This window comes from Branchiostoma belcheri, unplaced genomic scaffold (genome assembly GCF_001625305.1).
Source record: "Branchiostoma belcheri isolate BF01 breed outbred unplaced genomic scaffold, Haploidv18h27 scaffold138, whole genome shotgun sequence".
In the NCBI taxonomy this organism is placed as follows: domain Eukaryota; kingdom Metazoa; phylum Chordata; class Leptocardii; order Amphioxiformes; family Branchiostomatidae; genus Branchiostoma; species Branchiostoma belcheri.
In genome coordinates, this window is record NW_017802802.1 from 634,367 (window position 1) to 656,999 (window position 22,633).

A 22,633-nucleotide genomic window follows, 5' to 3' on the forward strand; every position below is an offset into this window, starting at 1 on the left:
CTTCCAAGAAGGTTGAATTTAAAGCTCTATGCTTAGCGTGACAAGTGGTCTCCCAAATGTACAGCTTTTGCTTTATTCAAATGTCTCAGGCGAGATGAGATTTTCTTATGTCCCCTTACCACTAATTGGAAACCATTGAGTGACCAAAACTGAATTTGCATCACCTATGCCTCAGTAAATTGAATGTGATCCAAGATGTACGAGTATGATTTGAAAGACAAGGAAACACGCAAAACTTACAAACGACATCTGTCCATCAAGAAATTTCTTTGAACTAACCATGAGGTTTTTTGTCGCTGCCTTAGTGGAAAATGGATATTAGTAGTGTACATGCTAGTTTTCTTTCGTTTACGGAGCGACAGAAAGGTGTTTGAAACAAGCAGGGGCATACATCTGCTTGGATCTTGCTAACAAGGTGGTCCTGGTGTGAGGCACAGTCTGCCCGTCTGCTGTGTAACAATGGTGTTCCTTCTCTCCGTCAGTTCGGACTCGGACTGCGGAAACATAGAAAATAAGCCGGTGTGCCCCCTGCCTAGCCTCCACCAGGCCTTCCTAATGGGTTAACCGGTTATTGATAGTAGGATTCGGGAAAAATAGGGTCAGTAGAATTGTCCAGGGGAGTGAGTCGTCGACAAGGCTAGATGAACTCCCTCTGACATGTTATCTGTCTGTTTGGCCAATTCCCACTCCTTCCATCCGCTTCAGAAGCCTGGTGGAGGCTAAACTAAGCAGCTAAAGTTTACTATTTTTCAACCCGCGTTCTGCTAGTCTGGTGGAGACTGCCCCCTGCCATCCCCCGCCAGTAATCTCCACCGACCAAATCCTCGGCACGCAAGCCTATTACTGTGTTTCAATTATTCCCGGGTGTAATCCGGGTATTGTGTGCATTGTTGACGCACGGATTAGACTTGTACTCGTGGTAATGGGAACTTGTTCCCCCCGCCCACCCATTCTCAGTTGTGTACACATGTACGTCTCGATGCAGGGCAATGCTGCGACAAGATGAATATGTACAAGATGGACATACACATTACGTAAGCGTGTATAATGCATGTATCTGACTCGTGTGATATGGAGACAGCCTCCTCTAATAAATAGCAGGCTATTAATTAGCTACGAGTTGTTTTTAGGCTTATTTTCTCCAAGCTTTTCTAGGCTAAAATGTAGAGAAAACAATATTCCTAGTAAAATTATATGTTTTAATCGTTTTATCGGGCTTTTTTTGTTCTGCTACATCTTTTTTATCCACCAACGGGTAGCATAGTGGAAACTGCTCTGCCAATGACACTGTCGTGCAGCCGCCAAAATATTTGCTTGAAGATTACAAATATCACCCAACACATGTATCAATAAGAACTTTTCACTTTTCATTTTACACTAGTACTGCTTCCGAAGAAGAAATAAAAACTCCACATTTGTAACGTAGATAAAGAACACAAACGTAGTGTTATCCTTATTGTCTGTCTTACATGTGCTCTCAGTCACTTTTATCAATTCTAATAGTACTCAGTTTCTTGTTGGCTTGCTACGTAGGAAGCAAGAAACCGAGAACAATTAATAATTATTAGAACAGATGTACCACCAGGAAAGAACACCAAATAGATCCTGCTAATGATCCTATGATGAAGATATGTGGCATTTTCAATCAATTTGCAAGGACCAGAAAACTGTTCGTCTTCATAAAGCTGGTAATGACCTTTTTCAAACAGGAAAACGCACGGCATTCGCAACTCTGGTGATCATGGCGATACAAAGACACAATCCCAGTAAATACACATGCAAATAGCCAGACGCTGTGTTTACTTTGTCCTTAGTGCCCTAATGTTTGTTCGTTGGACGTTTGCTAAAATGGCATTTCAAGAACCAATTCGAGACATAAATCTGTGCAAAAATGGTAGCAATTTTTTCACTTTCGATCGATGTGAGACCACCGTTATATTCGAAGACAACATGTATAGAAGTATTACCCGAGTTTACATAGGCAAATAGCTAGGGTGCTCTTTTTGTTCAAGATCAGCACAACACAATGAATATTTTTTTCCAAATTCACTTTAGTGAATCCCGTTATACGTGTCTTCAGGTCTTACAACGTCTTAGTAAGTCGAAGAAGATCATGATTCAGCAACATACAAAGTTGGTATACTTGTTACACCTGTGAATGGTAAGTCCCAACCTTTCATGCACGTCCAGCTCTGTACTTGACTGTTATGCCTTTTTGCCGACGTCGACATGCTTTGATCCAAAATTAAGCCATTCAATCACAAATGTACAAGGAAATTTCCTTCTTCCTTATCAAGAGTAATGAATGAAAGACCCTTATTGTACGTTTGTGCTCTAATAAGCTAAGTACGGGTCATGAATAGACAGGGAAAAAGGATACATCAATGATACTTAAACTATACATACTAATGTGATCTACTACATGTATTTACATTGTTCGACTTCTTCTCGCTTCTTGACGCAGTTATAGATGTAGGAGCATATAGAACTAATGATACATGGTTATAATGAAGATGGAGCAGACAGAGAAAACGTACTCTCCGAGCAGAAGTTTAGGCTTCGGATGATTTTTTACGTGCATGTTACTGTTAGGCGTTTTTATCGAGTTTTCCTTTCTGTACTGGTATCTTCGCACGGCAAATGAATACTGCCCTGCATGCCAATTTGATGCTGTCTTGCAACCGCCGAAAGATATGTATGGGGATTAGAACACGGACAAAAGTACTGTGTTGAAACCAGAGGCAGATGTAACACAAATAATTAAATCAAAGGTTATTGTGAATCGAATAATTCATAACAAAGACACGCATATTGCTGATGACTCTAATAATGCGTTTAACGTGTTTTCATTCGGAAATGCGTCACCAAGTAATAAGAGAAAATCTTTACGTCAGACAAAGGGAAACATCCTCTTCACTTCAGACGCTAGCGATGATGTAAAACATCGATACATTTCCTTGTGTTTTTGTCACCAGAACAAAAATAAACATCGATGTTTTTACCAAAAGTGCATCGACGATCAACAACTGTCTACTTGTCTGATATCCGACGGTGTCGTCTGCCAGGTTTTAAATAGGCTGACGTAGCAGTAGGTCGAAACAAAAAACACTCGTCCTTGAGAGTTGTACCTGACGAAGGTCATTCCTTTTGGAGATGGAGATGTTGTCGACATTGGCCGAGAGTGAATGAGTTATCGTGTATCACAGGACTTATATCCGCTTTTTACTAGGCCAGTGATCCCGCTGAGACCAAACATGTAAAAAAAATTGGAAGCCTAAACCTCAACCTGGAGAGTAACCTGTTCCTACCGCTTCGCCAAACACATACAGATTGCAGGACTCTGAAACACAGGGCAGTGTAAGACTGTCCAACTCTCATAGACAACGGAAAATACCAATTCAGTCCTAATCAAACAGTTTAATCACATTGTATGTGTCACCCCAGTCCTATCAGAGGCGTAACAATGTCAGGCAACGACCTGGATCATTTGATAATTACTTATCTAATTAGCGCTGATTGGGTGGGAGGGGTAGCTATGGAGGCTCCTGCTGGAGGTGTTAACAGGGGGAATTAGGGTCACCTCTGGGGGCTTGTCCGGATTAGGAGCCACCCTTCTGAGGTGGACGTCAGGAAAATGTTCAACGGCGCGTTTCGATCTCCATCTTGGATTTCTTTTTGCTTCACCATCTTGAAATTCATTTTGCTTGCCTCTGACGGGAAAGAAAGGAAGAAAACCTTTGTCTTAACAGCTTCCCTTTGCAACTTTTGAAAGATTGAAGACATTCCTAACCCGAAAGTCCCAAACGTCGCGTTGCCTTTAATGACACAGTGAACTGTTAAGTGATATGAATGAATGAATGTGTTTTAATGTACCTGAACGTGTTTTATTGATTTTAATGTGTCATATCTGATAACCTTTTAAACTTGTAAGATCAACACAATTCAGACTTTTGCATGTGAGCTGTTTATAAAGACTGAGTTTTTTGGCCACCAGAATGCTATCATGTTTCCGCGGAAGCCAGTCTGCCGAAGCTCGCTGTCTCCACCTGCCCGTACTTGAGGCTCCCGTGCGCCGAGGGCGGCCCTTGTTTACGGAGCTGACAGGGGCTCCGTATGTTAGCCAATTTGAGGGTCATTCAGAGCGGGCTTAGTGGATTAGCGGTAGTAATGGGTAATCCCATTGTGGAGTAATTGGGAGGGCGGAGAAGCGGGGAGGGAGGCCCGCGGTGATAATCCGCGCCATTCTGCACGGTGCTCGGGGACATCCGGGCCGCGGGACGTGAACACAGCGCATACACTTGTCTCCGGGACCGGTCACCACAAAGTTCTGCTCAGGCAGATTTTGTAGCCTCGACCAGGCTTCGGGAAGCGGCTGGCAAGAGTAGAAAATTGCCATTTAGAAAGATGATATGCCAAGCTAGTTAGTCCACCTGAGAGTACAGTTTGACAATTTCTAGCCGCATTCCGAAGCCTGTTAGAGGATAAGGTTTTTGCTCTGTGAGGTATTGCCTGTGCCTGGACTTTGTGGCTAAGGTTAGTGTCAGAGTTTTGGTAAGCGTTAGAGTTAGTGTTGTTGTTCTGGTTTAGCCAGGGATTTAGGCCTTACACATGTATAACGTCCAGGGCAGGGAGTCTCAAAGCAGATGTAAGGGTTCGGCTGGTTTTGAGCGACCTGGTCTCTTCTTGAAAAACAAACAAACAAAACAGCAAAAGAAAACAATCGATTCAGCACTGTGATAACCAGAAAGAATAAAATATATCATACATATTTATGCGGTACTCTTTGACCTTCATTCGTACATAGCTAGAGGCCGCCTCTCTCCCCCGGGAGTGACGTGAGATACAGATAAGGAAATACATAGCTGCCCCTCCCCCCACAATTACCCACCATACAACGTTTAATTATAAATTATGGGACGTCCCATGGCTTCTGAGACATTTCTCCAAGATAAGGAATCCCTGAAAACACATTGTTTTTGCTCTGTTTCTTTCTCCTCTTCTTCTCCAAACAATGACCTCTGACCTGGTCAATGACTTGAATCAGACCGTCTCTCACCATTGTAACTGGTGTTAGGATACATCATGTTGCAATTTTATAGTAGGAGGGATTTAGACTGCTGTCACCATATATTTGAATGTGTTTGAGTAAGAATTAACAAAGACCATATGCTAAGGTAAACATTATGCATTTGTTTTGCAAATGTTACCTTTCTAGTATTGTGGTTTGGTATTTTCAGCCGTCACAGCTGCCTCACCCATCGGAGTTTCATGGCTGTACCAGTAACGCTAGATGTTTGATTAATTACTAGTAGTTCGCAACCTCCATGTTACTGCAGCTGGCGACCTATGCGTCGTTTCACGCTGCCAGAACACACAGGAGGAGCCTATTTCACACAACAAAATAAAGAAGCCTTTTTGCATGACTTTGTACACATACGCGCACACACACACACGCGCACACAGAACAATATATCAAAGTTTTCATTATATAACAGATAAGTACTGTAGTCTTTCCACTCCCCCAGAACAACAGTGAATGCTGCCACCGTAACATGCAGTACTCTCAACTTCCGCACGATGTCACGTGCGCGTGTGTTTGTGTGGTATGTATGTGTGTGTGTCAGCGCCAGGGAAATGCGTGTTTGTATATGTGTGAATAGTGTGATGATCGATGTTCAGCATGAAGGAGGGATTCGATTATTATTTCGGTATTGACGATACCGTCCAGAAAATGTCCCAATGAAACCTGTCCCTTTGTTCGAAAAGTTGTTCTGGAACCGCAAACTCCCTGTGTTCCAGACTAGCAACGGCGTTCGATGTGGTTTGCAATGCATTGTTTACACTCTTGACTGCTCCGACCGAAACACTAGTCTCCACCAGACTTCTTTTGCAGGCTGAAAAAATCGTAGAAATCAACCTTTAAAGGGTATTAATTGGCGAGAGAAGGTAGCCGGCCATCGACGATCAAATTGGCCTGCAATATGAGACTAGAGGTGCTACTTCTCCCACGTTTTCGGCCTGTAACGTGCCGGGTGAGCCGCAGGACGGACGCCTCTGCTGTTCAACGCCGCTGTGATCTCACTGTTGCTTCTTGTAGCTGTGACGACGGTTTGCTACATTATCACTTTATATCTCTAAACCATTTTTATAGATGTGAAAATATGTACTACTAGTGGGATCTGTTACCATCGACCACTTGTTGCCGTTGACGTTGCCTGTTTTTCTTGCATGAAGTATCGTGATTTCAGCCTCATAACTGGAAGAAGTTTAGCCGCTTAATTCTTCACAGAACATGATTTTAACACGATTTTAAGTAACGAAGTATGTCCACCTAGGCCTTGCTTGTACCCATACTGTGTTACTATGGACGAATGTGTATATTTCAGGCGGTTACTGAGACCGTCACAGTTCTATGGTACTACAATAACATCCCTGCAGATACTACATCTGCCAACCTTAGAGAAGTTTGAGAGGTACACGTACAGCTGGTACATGTTACCGAAATACCCGAGTTCTATAAGCTTCTGATGTGGAGTTATACTTTTAATGGAAAAAGAATGATTATTGTTGTTTGTTTCTCAATTAACACAAAACCCCATGCCAAGATGACGACCCAACATCAGATAATGTTGAAGTTCACAATTCATGACACTCTCGGTAATGGATTGGTACATTGGACTCGATAAAACCAACCATTACCACGTAGAAAGTATCTGTTCCTGAATTTGAAGCTGTTCCAACTAGATACCAGAGAGCCTGGACAGGATGTACATGTCACATGTGTTTCTACGGCACCAGTATAGTGCGAGTAATCTCTCTTCAAACCTCTAACAAAACCCACAGGAGGGTTGTTTCGTCAATAAATTTTGTTGCCACGTATTTGTAAATAACGGCTAGTCCTCTGTTACCGCCATGTATTCTCCCGTTGGTTAAACATGATTTAAACGAAAGATGCAGATTCAATTGCAGTGTGACTTGTTGGTTGTGACTTTGCACAATGAGAGACATTTAAGATAAGGACATATGTGGATTGCGTTCAGCACCAAGGACAGGTGTGTTTGTCCTGAATGTGGCTGGTGTTCAGCACCAACGACAGGTGTGTTTGTCCTGAATGTGGCTGGCGTTCAGCACCAAGGACAGGCATGTTTGTCCTGAATGTGGCTGGCGTTCAGCACCAAGGACAGGCATGTTTGTCCTGAATGCGGCTGGCGTTCAGCACCAAGGACAGGCGTGTTTGTCCTGAATGTGGCTGGCGTTCAGCACCAAGGACAGGCATGTTTGTCCTGAATGTGGCTGGCGTTCAGCACCAAGGACAGATGTATTTATCCTGTGTGTTGATGGTGTTGGAACTGTTCCTTTGCAGATTCAGAGCATCCAATATCAGCAGACATATGATATATCAGACTACGAGTTATCCATTTCAAATCATCCTTTTCCCATTGATAACCGAAGCATCGTTGAAATGTGAAATAACGTGTGTTCGTGTATAATGGTACCCTATACCTTGACATACAAGGGAAAAGTTACAGCTGTAATTGTTGCTTATGTAGATTTATATGGAAGCTAAACTGGATAACGCAACACAACACATTTCATGCAGTGACTGAGTCAGTGGAGACAGTGAGTTATTTTTCCTCCAGCCTGTTGTCCTGCATCTGCGCAGTAGCGTCCCCCTCCTGGGTCCACGCCCCCTCCCGTTCCACCTCCCTCTGCAGCTGCGCAGTAGCCTCCTCCAGCCGGCACGCCTCCTGGTTCCACTGATGGTTCCTCCGCTCAGCCTCGTCCACGCGTCTGCGCAGGCGCGTCAGCTGGGCGTGGTTACGCTTCTGTAAGAATAACAAGTACTATCTTATAACGTTATAACCCAAGTGAGCTTGTTTTAAACTCCAAGAAAACTCACTCCTAACGTCACGTTTATGTAAGGTAATAGTGCTTGTAGCCCTGTAGGGGCCCTGTAGCTACCCTGCCTCTGGACCAAGAGGTTGTGAGTTTGAATCCCGGCTGTTCCGCTCATTTGACATGCACGCTACTCTAGAAAGGGATGCAGTTCTTAGGTCGGATCATTAAGCTGATCAGTGTGCTTGTCGAAAACAGCTAGGGGAATTTCCCGGTACAATGTAGCTGGAGATATTACACATGGAATCTGTCTTATCTGACACGACTAGTGGACGACTAACTCTGTTTTGGATCGGAGAGTACAGTTGATCGACTACAACTTGTTCCGTTGTCTCACCCTAAGCACCTCCATGTCCTGTCGGAGCTGCATCTGCCGCTCCTGTTCCCGGTTCACCTGACCCAGCTTTAGCGCCACGCCCTGAAGCAGACAGACACCCCGATTCACAGATCGTGTCTGGATGGATCATCATGCAAGCAGAGCTCTTTGATCGCAACAATGATCAATTTGCCAACCAAATAATGCAGTCTCATTCTTTTATTGTAACAGCTTACGTTTGTACCTACATCATAAATCTAACAGCTCGCCAATTATGAAAGTCACAATCATAAAACCTGTTCAAGTCGTTGTTTCTCCGAGCGGAGTCGGTCCAGCTCCTGCAGTACCCGCGCCTGCCGCTGGCCGCTGGTGAGCGCTTCAGCCTCATCCGGGTTAGTCTCTATCTCATGCTCTGGATTGAAAGGAAGTCATAAATGATAGCTTGAAGACATTTCAATGCTGTCTTGAAGTACCAACAAAGAGTCCAAATTAGTAACAAAGATCGGTCAGTAGAAACGTTTTTTCTATCCGTCCGTTAAAAATCGTGTCAGTAATGTTGATTTACCAAATTAAGATCAGTAAGATGAGCAGCAGCACGAATTCACAGTAACGCAGTGACCTGATAAAAATAAGGAAATAGAAAAATCAAGAGACCCCGTACTCTGTGTGTTGAGGGCGGCTACCCTGTCCTGCTGACGTGCGAGTTCCTGTCTCACCGGCTCCGTGCTCTCGTGTTCCTCCACCAGCCGCCTGTGGGCCGACAAGCGCTCTCGGAATGCCGCGCGCATCCTGTCATGCAGCCGCCGAAGCAAATCTTTTAATCGGAGGTATCAAAAACTTTGTATTCTTTCACGGTAAATACTCTGCTAAAACTTTCCACCGAATCCGAACGTATACAATCCGATTATGAAATGCCAAAATCATAAGGCTCACCTTTTTGCATCATGTTGCTTGTTCCTCTGTGATTCCATTTTCATTTTTACCTCCAGCCCCTCGGACACTAGGCTTTGTACCTCTGTAATACAGAAAGAAATACTATTGTCTTAGTAGAATTATTGCAGGTGAAGGCAAATCACATTCTGATTCACGTTGTAAAATATCACAGATGGTCCAGAGATGTAAGTGCGGTGATCGGTGCTATAAAAAGGCTATAAAAGAACAATTCGTAGATCAATCTTAAGTAGACAGAAGAAAGGTAGAATAAAAGAAATAAGAACCCCCCCCCAAGAAAGTCTTGTGTTATAAGATAAACAGTAACAAAACCTGTTACTTTGTAATGTTGTGGATATAACTTGCCCTTTTGTAAGACATCGGAGGAGACTTTCTTCCTAGTGGACTCGTCCTGTGCGAGACATATTCTTCTGGTGACACGGGCCACCTCTTCCTGAGTATTGTCAGCCCTCTCGGTCTCTACGAAATGACAGATTCATATATATATATATATATATATATATAATATATATATATATATATATACAACACACACACACACACACACACACACACACACACACACACACACACACACACACACACACACATATATATATATATATATAGGTAGGACATAAATATATATATATATATATATAATGTACAGGACTATTGTGATTAAAATGATTATGCTACTTCTGCCCATCGCCAATATGACAGAGACATATTTGTTCTGAAATGATGTTTTCTATCGACTATTGATTCCGTGCCGGACGTCAACTGTACCTCTGAAACAAAAAAAGAACATCATTCGAGGGTTCGAACGCGGGATATTGTTCCACCAAGAATTCGAAATACAAACCGCTTGGAACAGAACAACGCTTGAAAGTTGCAGTCGAGGAAAGCTTGAATCATGGCGCCTCCTCGCCTGCTGGCGCTCCTCACGTTTGCTGTGCTGGTGCTCAGCAGCAAGGCCACCTCGCGGAAAGACAACGAACAACACGGGAGGGTGAAGAGGAGCAAATTCATCGGGCCAGAACGATTCCATTGGCCGAACGGTAAGGTGATATGGAGATACGACCCGAGGTACAACCACAAAGACAAGAGGGATCAGCTTGAGCGAGCCATGTCTGTTATCGAGAGGTACACGTGCGCCACCTTCGAGGAGCTCAAGACAAACAGTATACGGCTACCCTACTACCTGAAGGTCGTCAACGGTCCTGGCTGTTACACGACGCTTGGCTACCAGAAGATATACTATGGCAGGAGGTATGGCCGGCAGGACCTGTCGTTGTCAGCCGGCTGTTACCATGGGCACGACATCCGCACCATCCTTCACGAGCTGGCGCACGTCCTGGGTCTGTTCCACGAACAGAGCCGCCCAGACAGAGATGACAACGTCTACGTCTTCAACGATAACATCCGCTACAGCGAGCTGGCCCAGTACAAGAAGTACCCCTGGTCCGTCACGGGAAAGACAAAGCTGCCCTACAACTATGCCACCGCCATGCACTATGGATCCCGGTTCTTCACTAAAAGGGGGATGCTGACCATGCAAACGAAAGACTGGCGCGATCAGTTTATAATAGGATTCGCGGCGCCCGGCCTGGGAGAAGCCGATTACCAGGCCATCAACACCATGTACAAATGTGACAAGAACTGCAACGCAGGACCCAAAGAGTGCCTAAACGAGGGACAGCGCGTGCACAGGCCAATGACGAGCGCGTGCGAATGCCGGTGCCCAGAGGGGCTGGCTGGAGATCAGTGCGAGGCCGTCTCAGACGACACCGCGGTCTGCGGGGGTGTCTTGGAGACAGGAGAGGAAGGCGGGATCATCACAACACCGGGTTTTCCCAGCCCGTACAAGAATGGCCAGCGCTGCACCTGGCTCATCAAGACCAAGAATCCCAGCGATCGCATCACGCTGAACATCACGGAGTTCGACTTAACCCCATCTCAAGGTGACTGCTACGAGAAAGGGGAGGACACCCTAGAGATCCGGCGCTGGGGTCTGATCAACTTCGGCAGCACCTACTGTGCCAAGAACACCGGCGAGGTTCCTCCCATTCAGACCTCCCTCCTAGACAAAGTCCTCATCCGCTTCAGCGGCAACAAGGCTGACGGAGACCACAAGGGAATCCGCATCGAGTACACCATCAACAAGAAAAACGACGACAGGGAGGTGTTGGACAATTTCATCGAGGTGCCCTTCCGGAAGCTCGTCACCACCGAGAAGAAGTCCATCCCGCACATCAGCCCAGCAGACTGCGGGAGAACGTGTCTCTCCGCCGCCGACTGCAACTCATTCGTGCACGGAGACCCGCACAACTCCACCTGTTACCTCTCACTGAAGATGGTGGACCACACCAACGCCAGGCTGTTCAACGACCTCGCTGCCAACTACTTCTACAAGAAGCCCGCGGGATACGACTATTCTCCCCTGGACTGGTTCGGCAAGAAGGCCGGCATACAGATCCGTGGGGCTTGCGCAAAACCTCTGAGTAAGATGTCGCTGGAATCTTGTGCCACTGCTTGCCTCTACTCGCCGAAGTTCGAATGCAAGGCCTTTGTTTACGGCGGCGATACCTGCGCTCTCTGCTACAAGGACACCATGATGGTTCAGCTGGTAACAAACCCAAGAGTCGACACGTACGAGCGCAACGAGTACCTGGAGGTTCCTCAAGCAGAGGGCGCGGCCCAGGGTCCAGCACTCACACCGCGGCCACGCAAGGACTGTTACTACAAGGAAGACAACGGCGTAAGCTACGTGGGGACGTCCAGGCGGACGGTCAGAGGGATGATATGCCAGTCGTGGTTCTATACCAAGGGATACGGGCCTGGGAGCAAGTACATGAAGGAGAACCCCACGAAATGGCGGAAAGACAAGTACTACTGTCGCAACCCCGGTGATGACCCAGAAAAGACCCGTCCTTGGTGTTACATCGACACTCCCTGCTACGGCGTATGGCCGCTGTCGCGCTGCAAGGAAGCGGCAAACTGGAGCTATTGTAGGCTACCCGTCTGCACCGACTGATGATCTCAAGTAACTTTCAGAATGAACAGTACCATGCCAAGCAGCCAAAGTAAACAAAAAAATATACGTCTTTCTCCTGATTAGTTCTGTAGATCGCATACAGTGATGCCACCTTCAGTGACATGGCTTAACCAGACCTTTACATGTAGCATATGTGATTTTCCGACATCCATTCTATCATTTCAATCTAGCAACTACGTGTACATGTACTATCCATTCATTCTGATCGAAGAAAAAGGTCAGTCAGCATCATAACCTTTTTTGTATTAGTCATTATTTCAGTGCTTGACTTACATAGTTATGTTCTACACACAACACAGTGCGTCAATACGATTCCATAAAATGAAAATAATATGTTGCATTAATCAAACAGACTGGAATCATATCTAGTAAAAGACTTACCTGTAATCAACTGCTCCTGCGAACAAGAAAAGATGTATAGGGATGAAAAAGAGATAGGAAAACGACATCAGTATATTTTACGTTCAATCCTTCATACAGGTACCAGTGTCATTACCTTCGACAAGAATTTAAACACTTCAGTACTTATGCTAAGGTCACATTTGCAAACCGGAGCCCAGCCAGGCCGTTTGCGTGCATAAAAAATAAACAGATACTGAGACGACTTCTTGCTCGACAGTGGATCAAGATATACTAGATCCATTGAGTACACGAACATAACTTATGTGCCTAGTGCAGAAGTGAACATGTCGGTATTTTATGAGTAGAGCCGTCGTTATATGCTCAATAGGTAAAACGTTTTCACGTACACCTAGCACCTATTACAGACATCATCTAATACAGCGCCTAATTTAGTGTTGTTAACAAACTCAGAGGTTCTTGCTATACTTGAAAATGCGTGAGAAGGGCTCTCTGTCGCGCCAACTCTAGGTTCTGTCCTTCCTGTAGCCGCGTGACTTCGCTGACAACTTCGGTAAGATTCTGGTCGGTGTTCTCGTTCCAAGGGCTGCTGGCTTCCCGCTCAGAATCTTGGGAGGGCGACTGCACCAAGTCACCCTTGGGGTAAATATCTGGAAACCGAGTGGCTGAGCATTAAAATCATTTCTATTTAGAATTCAAACACTCATTTAATAAAAAAAGACACTGAGAAGGTTCATGTTGGGTGAGCACCTCTTCGTTCCTGAGCAGGATGTCCCTTGTGGGACTTTAGCTCAGTATTTAAATAAGATAAGATAAGAATAAGTTGGAGAGCGCAACAATATTGGTCTAGTCTGGTATCCATCCCTAACATAGGCGTGGGCTGATAGGACTCACGAAGGTTAAAAAAACGGATGGATACCAGCCTACATGTGTTCCTCTGTGTACCTGCTGTTTCTTCCCCGTACCTACCCATCTGACTTCTCGGTAGCCGCACCATGAACGTGTCCGGGGAGGCTCCGTGCGCGCTGCGCGGTGTTCCCGGGAGGGTGAAGGGGCCTAGCCGGGGCAGCTGGCTGGCGAAGCACGGCGGGGGGATCACCAGCGGGCTGAAGGCCACGGTCCCGTCACTAGCCAGCTGGAGGGTCCGCCGCGGTCTAGGGGGACTGTGTGAGAATTTATACCCTAGCAAAGCCCCTGATAAACTAACCAAGGTTGGCTCAAGTCCATACGAATGATGTATCTGTATAGCCGGTGTAACCGCCCTTCGGCGTAACACACCAGCTAACGAATCGAATAGAAATTTGGGTCAGTCCTATTCTATAGCAGTCTTTGCGTTTACATCAGGGCCATAACGTACGTACGTATAAGTTACATTCTTGAGTTGTAACGCACTACACTGGCGTGTGTAACCACACGGTTGAACCGGGTGAGAACAGAAGCGTTGTTCAGATCTGCAGCCGGACCTGCTTTTAGAAGAATGTAGGAAATGACTGCCGTGTTCTTGTCCTTCGTTGTGGCCAGTGATGCTTACCTGGACAGGCTGTCCTCCATGTCACGTCTGTCACTGCTGAAGAAATCGTCCGATCTCACTGACTGTCAAAGACGTCGTCAAACTCCGACGGAGTCAAACAACGCGCCATTTGTTGATCTGTCCCATGATGCACTGTAAATGTAGAGTCTACCATTCTCTGCTCGGTCAAACTTCTATAACGTAACGCGTTATCAATTTCTGTGAATTGCTTTTTTCTGCACAAAAGATAGAAAAACATCATTCAGATAAAAAAATCACATTTATTTACTCACAGTGTCACTGTAATTTCGGAAAATATTGTTAGATTAAAGCTTCCCAGTTTTTCGGTGTTGGTATCCACCAGGTTAAAGGTCAACATTTCTTGGAATAGATCGTGATGCGCAGCATTTCGGTGTTTTGGCCTTGGGAATTTTGAGATTGCTCCAAAATACCGCGTCGTCACTTCAACTGCGCTTACTGTAAGTAACACGGAGGCATTACTTAAGGAGATAACCACGACAACAGCTCGAGAAAGGCGGCGGGGAAAGTTGGTGAGGTCTCGCAGTTTTGGGGGCGGGCGGCCGCTGGGCCCGGTCCGCGATCACGATGTCGCACTGCCGTATCGCATGACAAGGCGCTATTTACGGGGATCAGTGATTCCCGTCTGTCATGTCTGGCTACGTCCGTACGGAACGAAGACACGCAAACCCCCGGAGAGCTGCCGCTGATGGACGTTCAGAGCGAGACAACTTTTCGATCGAGTTCAAGTCACCGGGATTCTGCCAAGGCTCCTGATGTTGCAGACTTTCGTCATTGATGCTGAGACGTGCCGGTTCTTACATGCCTTGCCATCATGTCATGGCGGACCGTGGTTCGGGCTTGTCACGGACGATCTGTATTTTGCTGATGCTGATGGTTTGCCTGTCCGTGAGCCGTGCTCAGATTAAGGGCGCGGGGTGGACCCCGGAGGCCTACCCTAACCCCCAGACCCAGCCCGCCCTCTGCGGCAGGGCCAACACCTTCAGAAACTCCTCCTGGATCTGTGACCCTGACGGCATCCTCACCAGATGGCAAGGTTGGTGGGTTTGATGTGTGAGGAGAAATTGTTGATTATGTCGCCATGAATGTCGTCGTTACAGGCCATGTTAGTTGTTACAATGTTTGCAATGCTCAGTTGTCACGTCTACTTTTTGGCAACCAATCTGATTGATGGACCACTCCAGTCGCAAATATTATTTTTTATTAATCAATTTAGCACCATAATGAAAGAAGTGTATGGATACAACAGAAAAGCTGAACTTTTTGGATACGTCTTATGTCATCTACAGTTGAACAGACAATCGACACAGGAAAGTCATAAGAATTACGTTTAAAATGTCAGCTAATGTTAGAATAACAAGATAAAATTTATGACTGATACCAATGTTGTTGATTAATTGTTCTCAGACCTCTACTCCCATTTTTGCCTCCTGCATCTTGCCATGAGTCTGATTGAAACAGATTGTCCATATTAGGTTCATTATACATATTAATTATTTGCTGGCTTACATTTCAATTTATATCTGTGTTTGTGTCCATATGTTTGTATCATTGTCAGTTTTCTATCTCGTAGCTAGGTCTAAGCTGCACATTGTCAGAATGTGCTGTGCCTTTGTGAAACCCAAAATGTAAGGGTGAAACCCAAGGCAAGGGCTATTGAACTTCTGATACAATGTTGACCAAACATCCAATGAAAACTGTGAAAAATCTGGAATCTGGGTTTCACGAGGACACAGTACAACATGTACATCCTGCCAACGTGCTGGCCTGAGACACTTCCAACTCTATCTGTGTGGCTCTCCTATGAGATACACACTGCCTGTCATTCTCTGTAAACACAAAACAAGGCACAAATATCTGTTTCCCCTCAGCGGATGAGCTTGATGAGTACCTGGAGAGTGTGAGATGGGAGACGCCGTGTCCCTGTGACGTGTGCGACGGCGTAGCGGACGGCTACAACATCGCCGTGGCACTCATGAAGAGTATGACTGTCACTGATAAATCGTAAGTCAGAAATCAGCGTCAAATACATTAAAATCAGCATCAAATTGTGAAAATCAGCATGAAATACATTAAAATCGGCATCAAGTACATGAAAGTTGAGATCAAAGATGTACATGATAACCATCATCAAATACATTGTACATGAATGTCATTATCAATATATACATAGAAATAGACCCTTACCCTAAAGAGGTAACCATACTGGCCATTCAAGTATATACTGTTTGAATTATAGTAATTTGAAATACTGTTTTCCTGTCATAATTCTGACTATGTTTGTGTCATTCATGAGCTGTTTATGTGTAATGTAAATGCATTGCTAAAGTGTAAGGACTTTGAATCAATGATGGTATGTATTTTGTTCTTTCAGACATAATGTATCGTATAGAGCACAGAATTTTGCCAATTACCTGCGAACGACTACATGGGACTTTGGGTCGTGTGACGAGGGCGTGGTCATCCTGATCTCACAGAAAGAAAGACGGGTGAGCCTTAATTCGTAATTCTCTTGTTACTATGGCAACAAGAATGAGCCAGGAAGGATCATTGCATAAGTTTTATGGATAACATTTCGGATCAGGCTTGAAAACCTTTTTTCTGCATACCTGCAGCTGCACTGGTACATGGTGAAACAGTATTTACACTGGTCCGGACTGTCCTTCCTGGTCTATCCATTGTAAAAATGAGAAAGTCCCAAATGACAAGGCTGCATAATGATGATCTGTCCCTGCCTACCAACCTTTGGCTAGTTTTTTAAGGACTGAGATCCGAAACGCAACATTTTTCCTCAGGCCTGAGGGGTATCTGGGGTTGGTAGATACACAGAACAAATGTCACTCAACTTCACCTTTTAGCTCTTCTTGTGTGTATGATTGTTTCTTGTGGGACACAACTGAAGATGTAGGCATTGAGATAATTTAAGTTGCGTTGTTTTATATCTTAAGCTTTTCCCCTGTCATGCCTATCTAGAAGTCACACTTTTAACATGATGTTACGTGCTGACAATATAAGCTTTTATTCTAAGACATGATGTTTGGATTTTGATGTACATGTATATAGCATCAGAATAACAAACAGCATCATAAAATATTTCTGCTACATATGATACACATGTACATGTAGCAAATTGGACAGTTTGAACTTTCTCCAATACCAAAAGAACACTCACTGATGACTTTTTGACTGTCTTCATTAGCCTTCATAAAATGGTTTTGGTCAGCCTTTTCTTGCTTAATTGGCATTGGAGCAATTTTAAACTTTTCCATATGTCTCGCACCAACACCGATGAGTTTTTATTCTGAATACATAGCATGGTGACCTTATCATGATCGTCACTTACGGTACATTGTATCAGTTAATAATACAATACCATAGCTTTGTATGAAATTTTATTTTACCACTCATCTCTTCCTCATTATGTAGCTTAAACTACTAGGTTGGAATAAATTATGCTGGTGTGTCATAAAATGCTCAAATATTTAGGAAGACGCTTTGATGATTTTCATAAAGCATCTTCCTTAAAGCTTTGTAGCTGGGCTTAACTTGTCTTGTCTTGTCTTATAATACTAATATAGCCTTTGGCCCTTGTATTAGCTGCGTTTTGGATCTGGATACAGGTAAACATTCAGAGCTCTGCAGAGCTCTGTTTTTCCTCCTTTTAGAGCTTTACATGTACCTTTATTGCACTTATGTTATTATGACATTTACTGTCACTTGAGAAACACGAAGGTGCTTTGACTTGTCTGCATGTTTGTAGCTGGAAATTGGTGCTATAACACAAGAGCTTTGAAGTTTGAGAAAATGACAATCTGCCCTTATGACATACAGGGAGCAGCTTGGCTTTTCATGAACTTTTCACAGGTCATTGCAATGTTTCATTGCAAATTTGCTGATTGATTACTCTTGGCTATAGTAGCAGTGGATGATGAGCATAAAACCAAATTAGCCAATACATCCTTTCTAATCACACAAACTATTATTCACAAATCAAAATCAAAAATTAATTTTATTCCCTTACCCTCAAAGTTAACCTCAAAGTGATATTTCCAGACTTTATTTGGTCACATAATATCATATACAATTAGATGTATAGCTTGTTTGATACCAGTATATTACTTTTTTTAATAAGACAAACATCTCCTAAACTGTCAGATGAAATGTCATTGGCTTGTTTGGACTTCAGCTATAAGAGAACATACAATTAGACCTTGAGTATGTGAACATTCTTGTATTTTTTTCTGTCTATGGCAACACTATAGCAAAAATCGCGTTTTCTGCAGTAGTTGTTTCCTGCCACTGAAGTTGCAAGGAAAGCTGCTGTTTTTCCCTGTACATTTTGTGCTGTAATTAGTCTTTTTTTTTCTTTTCTTTTCACGTCTGTCCCTCCTCCCGTCTCGGACCTGCCTGTCTGCGTGTCCAGGTCTATACGTCCCGGGGGAATCAGGTCAGACTCAAACTCACGCCGTTCCGCGTCATCACCATCTACGAGAAGCACCGCGCCTTCTTCTCGCTGGAGGAGTTCCAGGACGGCATCGCCGCTCTCATCCACGACTACAAGAAAGTTTTCATTGGGACTTACCGAGACGTGGAGGAGACGGCCAAACAGGACCTGAGCACGGTGGTCAGCGGCGTCTGTGTAGGGATGTCCTTCTTCTTCTGCTGCGGCTGCTGCATGATTCTGGGGAAGCACGAGCGGGACATCCGCCTGAAACCCAAGCCCAGCAGTCCCAACTGGGAGAACAGCAGCACGGGCAGCAGCAGGACCCGAAACACCGACCATCCGCTGGAGAGGCAGGACGCGGGAGTGGCGGGGTTCTCAGGCGACGCGGGGGGAGCGGGAGATGCGGGGGGAGGGGATGGAGGGGGAGGAGACGGTGGGGATGGTGGCGGCGGCGACGCTGGAGGGTTCTAGCCAATCGTAAGGGTACCAGAAGGATGGTGGTACGGTGGTATGTTTGATAAGCAAAGTTCTGAAAGGAAAAAATACAGGGATAGTAGACAAAATGAATTAAATTGTTGCCTTGCTTGCCTACTCTTGAAACTCTTCCAACACAAATCTACTGTGATAGACAGGTGCACAGGTTTAGAGACTTGTTGATAATGTAAAGTGATAGTTGTGAGTTTAGTCTTAGTACTATAGTGAGACTATATATACTATGTTTCTGCCTGTAGAAATAATTCAGTTCTCTATGGTCCCCAGGATTTATTTCTGGATGGTGACCCATGAACGACCAACATTTGATTTCTATGACGTTTGATTTGACTATGACCCATAGTACGGTTGGAAAGACAACAAAACTTACAAAATACACCTCTTTATCAAGAAATTTGTTGCTCAATGGTCGTTCAACGGTCACCACTTGAGCAGAAAGGAGGACTAACAGCCAAATGCCAGTGCACAAACATCCAAACCTCGTGTTGATACTTATTTATTCTGTACATAGACAAATTTACCAGGTAAAGTACTTTATTGGAACCTACCAGATCAAATCTGGGACAATCTATACAACAAATGATATTTATTTATTTTATTTATCAGTCTGTCATATGGGACTCCCCATCATATTTCTCTCCAAAACTTTTTTATGGAATAGATGCTGACAACACATAACTGCTTATGTTATAGTATAAGTTTGTTAAGGAGGCTTGTATTCCCTTTTAATTAGAGTGATGTGAAAAAGGCTGGTTGAATGAACTTGACGTGTAAAATAATGTAAAAAGGCCTATGTTCACTTCATGTACTTGTATCATTGTTAAAGCTGTTCTGAAAGTTGTCACATTTTGTTGACTGTAATTCTATGTTGGAATTCTACATGAGGTATGTTGTGTGTCAGTTCATGTACACATGAGGGAGAAAAATTAAATTTGAGTCTTGCTGTGTATTTTCGTGTTGCAGTCATTTTTGTTGTTGCTGAAAGATGTTTTCACGGATAGTTTTTATAAGCAGTCTACATAGACATGTCATAACATAATGTAACTCCTTGAAACACTCTTAAAACAACAATATTTGGGAGGTAGATAATTTAAAGTAAATACATACATTACATAAATCAATATTCTTTTAAAATCCTCTACTTATTCTTCATTCTACAAATGGTACCAGAATGGTTTATGCAGTGTTACATAATTTTTGCCATGTTCTGTTGGCTGTCAGTAATTTAATGAGAATCTGTGCATACACCCTTTCATGGTTTTGTCAAATGACAGACGTGATGACAGCGACATGGACACTGTATGAACTGCTTCAATAGGCTTTCATTCAAATGCCCACACAATAACTGCACTGTCCCAGGTTGACATTTTTTCTGGCTATGGCAAAATGTCATTAGGTCCCTTAGCATCTGTGTCTGTCGCCATTCCTTCCCCCCTCTCACTTTCCCTTCTTTTTTCTCTTTTTTTTCACATTACTCGCGGACCTGTGTGACCAGATCTATACTTCGGTCAACAAAGAAGTCGGACTCAAACTGACCCCCTTCCGTCGGACCAGCATCTATGAGAAGCGCCGCGGGCTGTTCTCCCTGGATAACTACCAGTTGGGACTGGCCACCCTGGTGTTCGACTACAAGGCCGTTCTCATCGGTACGTACCAGGACGTGGAAGAGATGGCCGAACAGAACCTGAGCACGGTGGTCAGCGGCGTGTGCGTGGCCCTGTCCTTCTTCTTCTGCTGCGGCTGCTGCCTGGTCCTGGGGAAACACGAGGTGGAGACACGGGGAACCATGACTCCATCTACCAGCATGGGTACAGAGACAGCCGAGCTGATGGCGGTCAGGCAGCCCGGCCAGGGCTACACCAGCGTGGCGGGGTTCGGCGGAGGGGACGCCGGCGCAGACGCTGGTGCAGATGCTGGGGGAGACGCCGGTGGTTTTTAGATGTTTTCCTGGGAAACACTGACTGAGTGGTACATGTACATACCAGCCATAGGAAAAAAGTAACACAACCCTGTGTACTGTGTTTAGTGTCACTTCTTTCTTTGATACCCTTTTTTCCAAAAACCACAGTACTTTTAATGTCTGACACAAAGTTCCTAATTTGACGATATCAAACAATAGCATGTTCTGTAACTGTGCTGTAATTATGCAGTAGGACAGTAGGCTGTACACAGAGTTGTGCTTTTTTTTCTGCTAGGAAACAATTTAAGCTTATGCCCTTTTGGTACAGTGTTCTAGTTTGACGTGTTATTGTTTGACGGCTAACCCCCACCTCAAAATGCACTGAAGGAATTCCTTGCAAGGACATGTTGGATTTTTGAAGCCTTTGCAAGCATTTGGTGTTTGGACTGTTATATGAAAGATACTGATAAATCCTACACCAGACACCAAAGACAAGCTGACCCAGGACAAGGCAAAAATGGGAAATAAGACAGAAGAGACCAGCAACTAAGGAATACTCTTTGAAGGACTGGCAATGATGATGACATTGACAAAGAATGGATGATGGAATAGGGATAACGTGGACATTCTTATATGGACTTTTTTCCAGTGAAGAGTATTTTTTTACTGTAAACTCTGGCTCCAAATACGTGATCTCCAAACAAAATAGCAAGTCATTTTCAAAAGCAGTTGCCTTTGGCAAGGTATTTTTAGAATTTAAGATGTGGAGTTTGACTTAACTCATTAAAGATCCATGGATGGTGGCATTGTCCTGATTTAATAACTTCATTCTGTCGCTCCGTTGAAATGCACTGGTCCTGGAGTTAATGTGTTAAGTTGTCACTATGTCTTTACTTGTGTCCCCTTTAATTTGGGTGCCCTGTACCTCTGTAGAGAACTGTGGGCCACAAGTCCTATCTATACTTCTCAGGGCTGGAAGTACCACCTGCTTATGCAGGTTAGTGCAGGTAAAATTGGAGATGTGCAGGTATTTTTGATAACCACCTGTTCCTAACCTGCACTGGGGCATGACAAAACCAGCGCCGGACACTAGCTTTAGGGGGACATACATACATGCATGTATACATGTATGACCATTGGTGGTCAAAAACTGACTTCCATTCTTCAAAGTAGCATCATTGAAGACAGCAAAGAACAATAAAATTTAAAATGGTGCTACTAACTACACTATTTTCAAAACATTTCAATTTCTTCAAGAAGTAAAAGGCAAAGTCAAGATATGACAGTCTATAGCCACAACTTATGAACAAAGGCAGTCACTGATCAAGGACTTCACAGAATCAAGTAGTAGGAGGCTGGCAGATTGATTATAACACATCCTTTGCAGGGACTGCTACCTGACATGTGGTTCTTCAATTAGAGAAGAAAACATGATTTGCTGCTACCCATGCATGCACAGATTTTAGGTGATTTATGAAATGACAGAATTGTTGCTGTCATAAAACAACCATGTGTTGTTCATTTCAAAACAAGATATTTTCATATGTTGTTCATTTATTCCTATCAAGTACATCATACATGTATTTGGGGACACTGGAGGTCTTCCATAAAGTCAAGTCACTAATAATGTTTTGAAATCTATGCAGTGTGAAGCAGTTTGCTGCTATTGTGACTATGCTTGAAAAGTT

General features: G+C 44.2%; 3 protein-coding genes across 5 annotated transcripts; 2 read left to right on the forward strand and 1 right to left on the reverse strand.

The window, feature by feature from the left end:
- Window positions 1–7,544: 7,544 nt before the first annotated feature.
- LOC109464404 (myosin-3-like) lies at window positions 7,545–14,197 on the reverse strand. Of its 2 annotated transcripts, XM_019761373.1 has the most exons (10): window positions 14,092–14,197; window positions 13,530–13,723; window positions 13,029–13,210; window positions 12,582–12,597; window positions 9,509–9,622; window positions 9,146–9,227; window positions 8,874–9,001; window positions 8,509–8,624; window positions 8,234–8,314; window positions 7,545–7,826 (listed from the first exon to the last, which is right to left on the reverse strand). In XM_019761373.1, the coding sequence occupies exons 1-10, from the start codon at window positions 14,109–14,111 to the stop codon at window positions 7,626–7,628; spliced, it is 1,134 nt and encodes a 377-aa protein (XP_019616932.1). In that variant the 5' UTR covers window positions 14,112–14,197; the 3' UTR covers window positions 7,545–7,625. The 2 variants fall into 2 exon arrangements, with proteins under 2 accessions (XP_019616932.1, XP_019616933.1); XM_019761374.1 differs by lacking the exons at window positions 13,530–13,723; window positions 14,092–14,197 and adding an exon at window positions 13,506–13,520.
- LOC109464394 (blastula protease 10-like) lies at window positions 10,021–12,692 on the forward strand. The gene has a single exon (XM_019761361.1). It carries the CDS (start codon window positions 10,059–10,061, stop codon window positions 12,177–12,179), a length of 2,121 nt encoding a protein of 706 aa, XP_019616920.1. The 5' UTR covers window positions 10,021–10,058; the 3' UTR covers window positions 12,180–12,692.
- A 174-nt stretch (window positions 14,198–14,371) lies between the features above and the next one.
- Window positions 14,372–22,603, forward strand: LOC109464411. 2 transcript variants are annotated; one of them, XM_019761388.1, is made up of 4 exons: window positions 14,372–15,145; window positions 15,981–16,113; window positions 16,484–16,598; window positions 20,541–22,603. In XM_019761388.1, the coding sequence occupies exons 1-4, from the start codon at window positions 14,887–14,889 to the stop codon at window positions 20,982–20,984; spliced, it is 951 nt and encodes a 316-aa protein (XP_019616947.1). In that variant the 5' UTR covers window positions 14,372–14,886; the 3' UTR covers window positions 20,985–22,603. The 2 variants fall into 2 exon arrangements, with proteins under 2 accessions (XP_019616947.1, XP_019616946.1); XM_019761387.1 differs by lacking the exon at window positions 20,541–22,603 and adding an exon at window positions 18,533–19,986 and having other exon boundaries at window positions 14,375–15,145.
- Window positions 22,604–22,633: the final 30 nt, after the last annotated feature.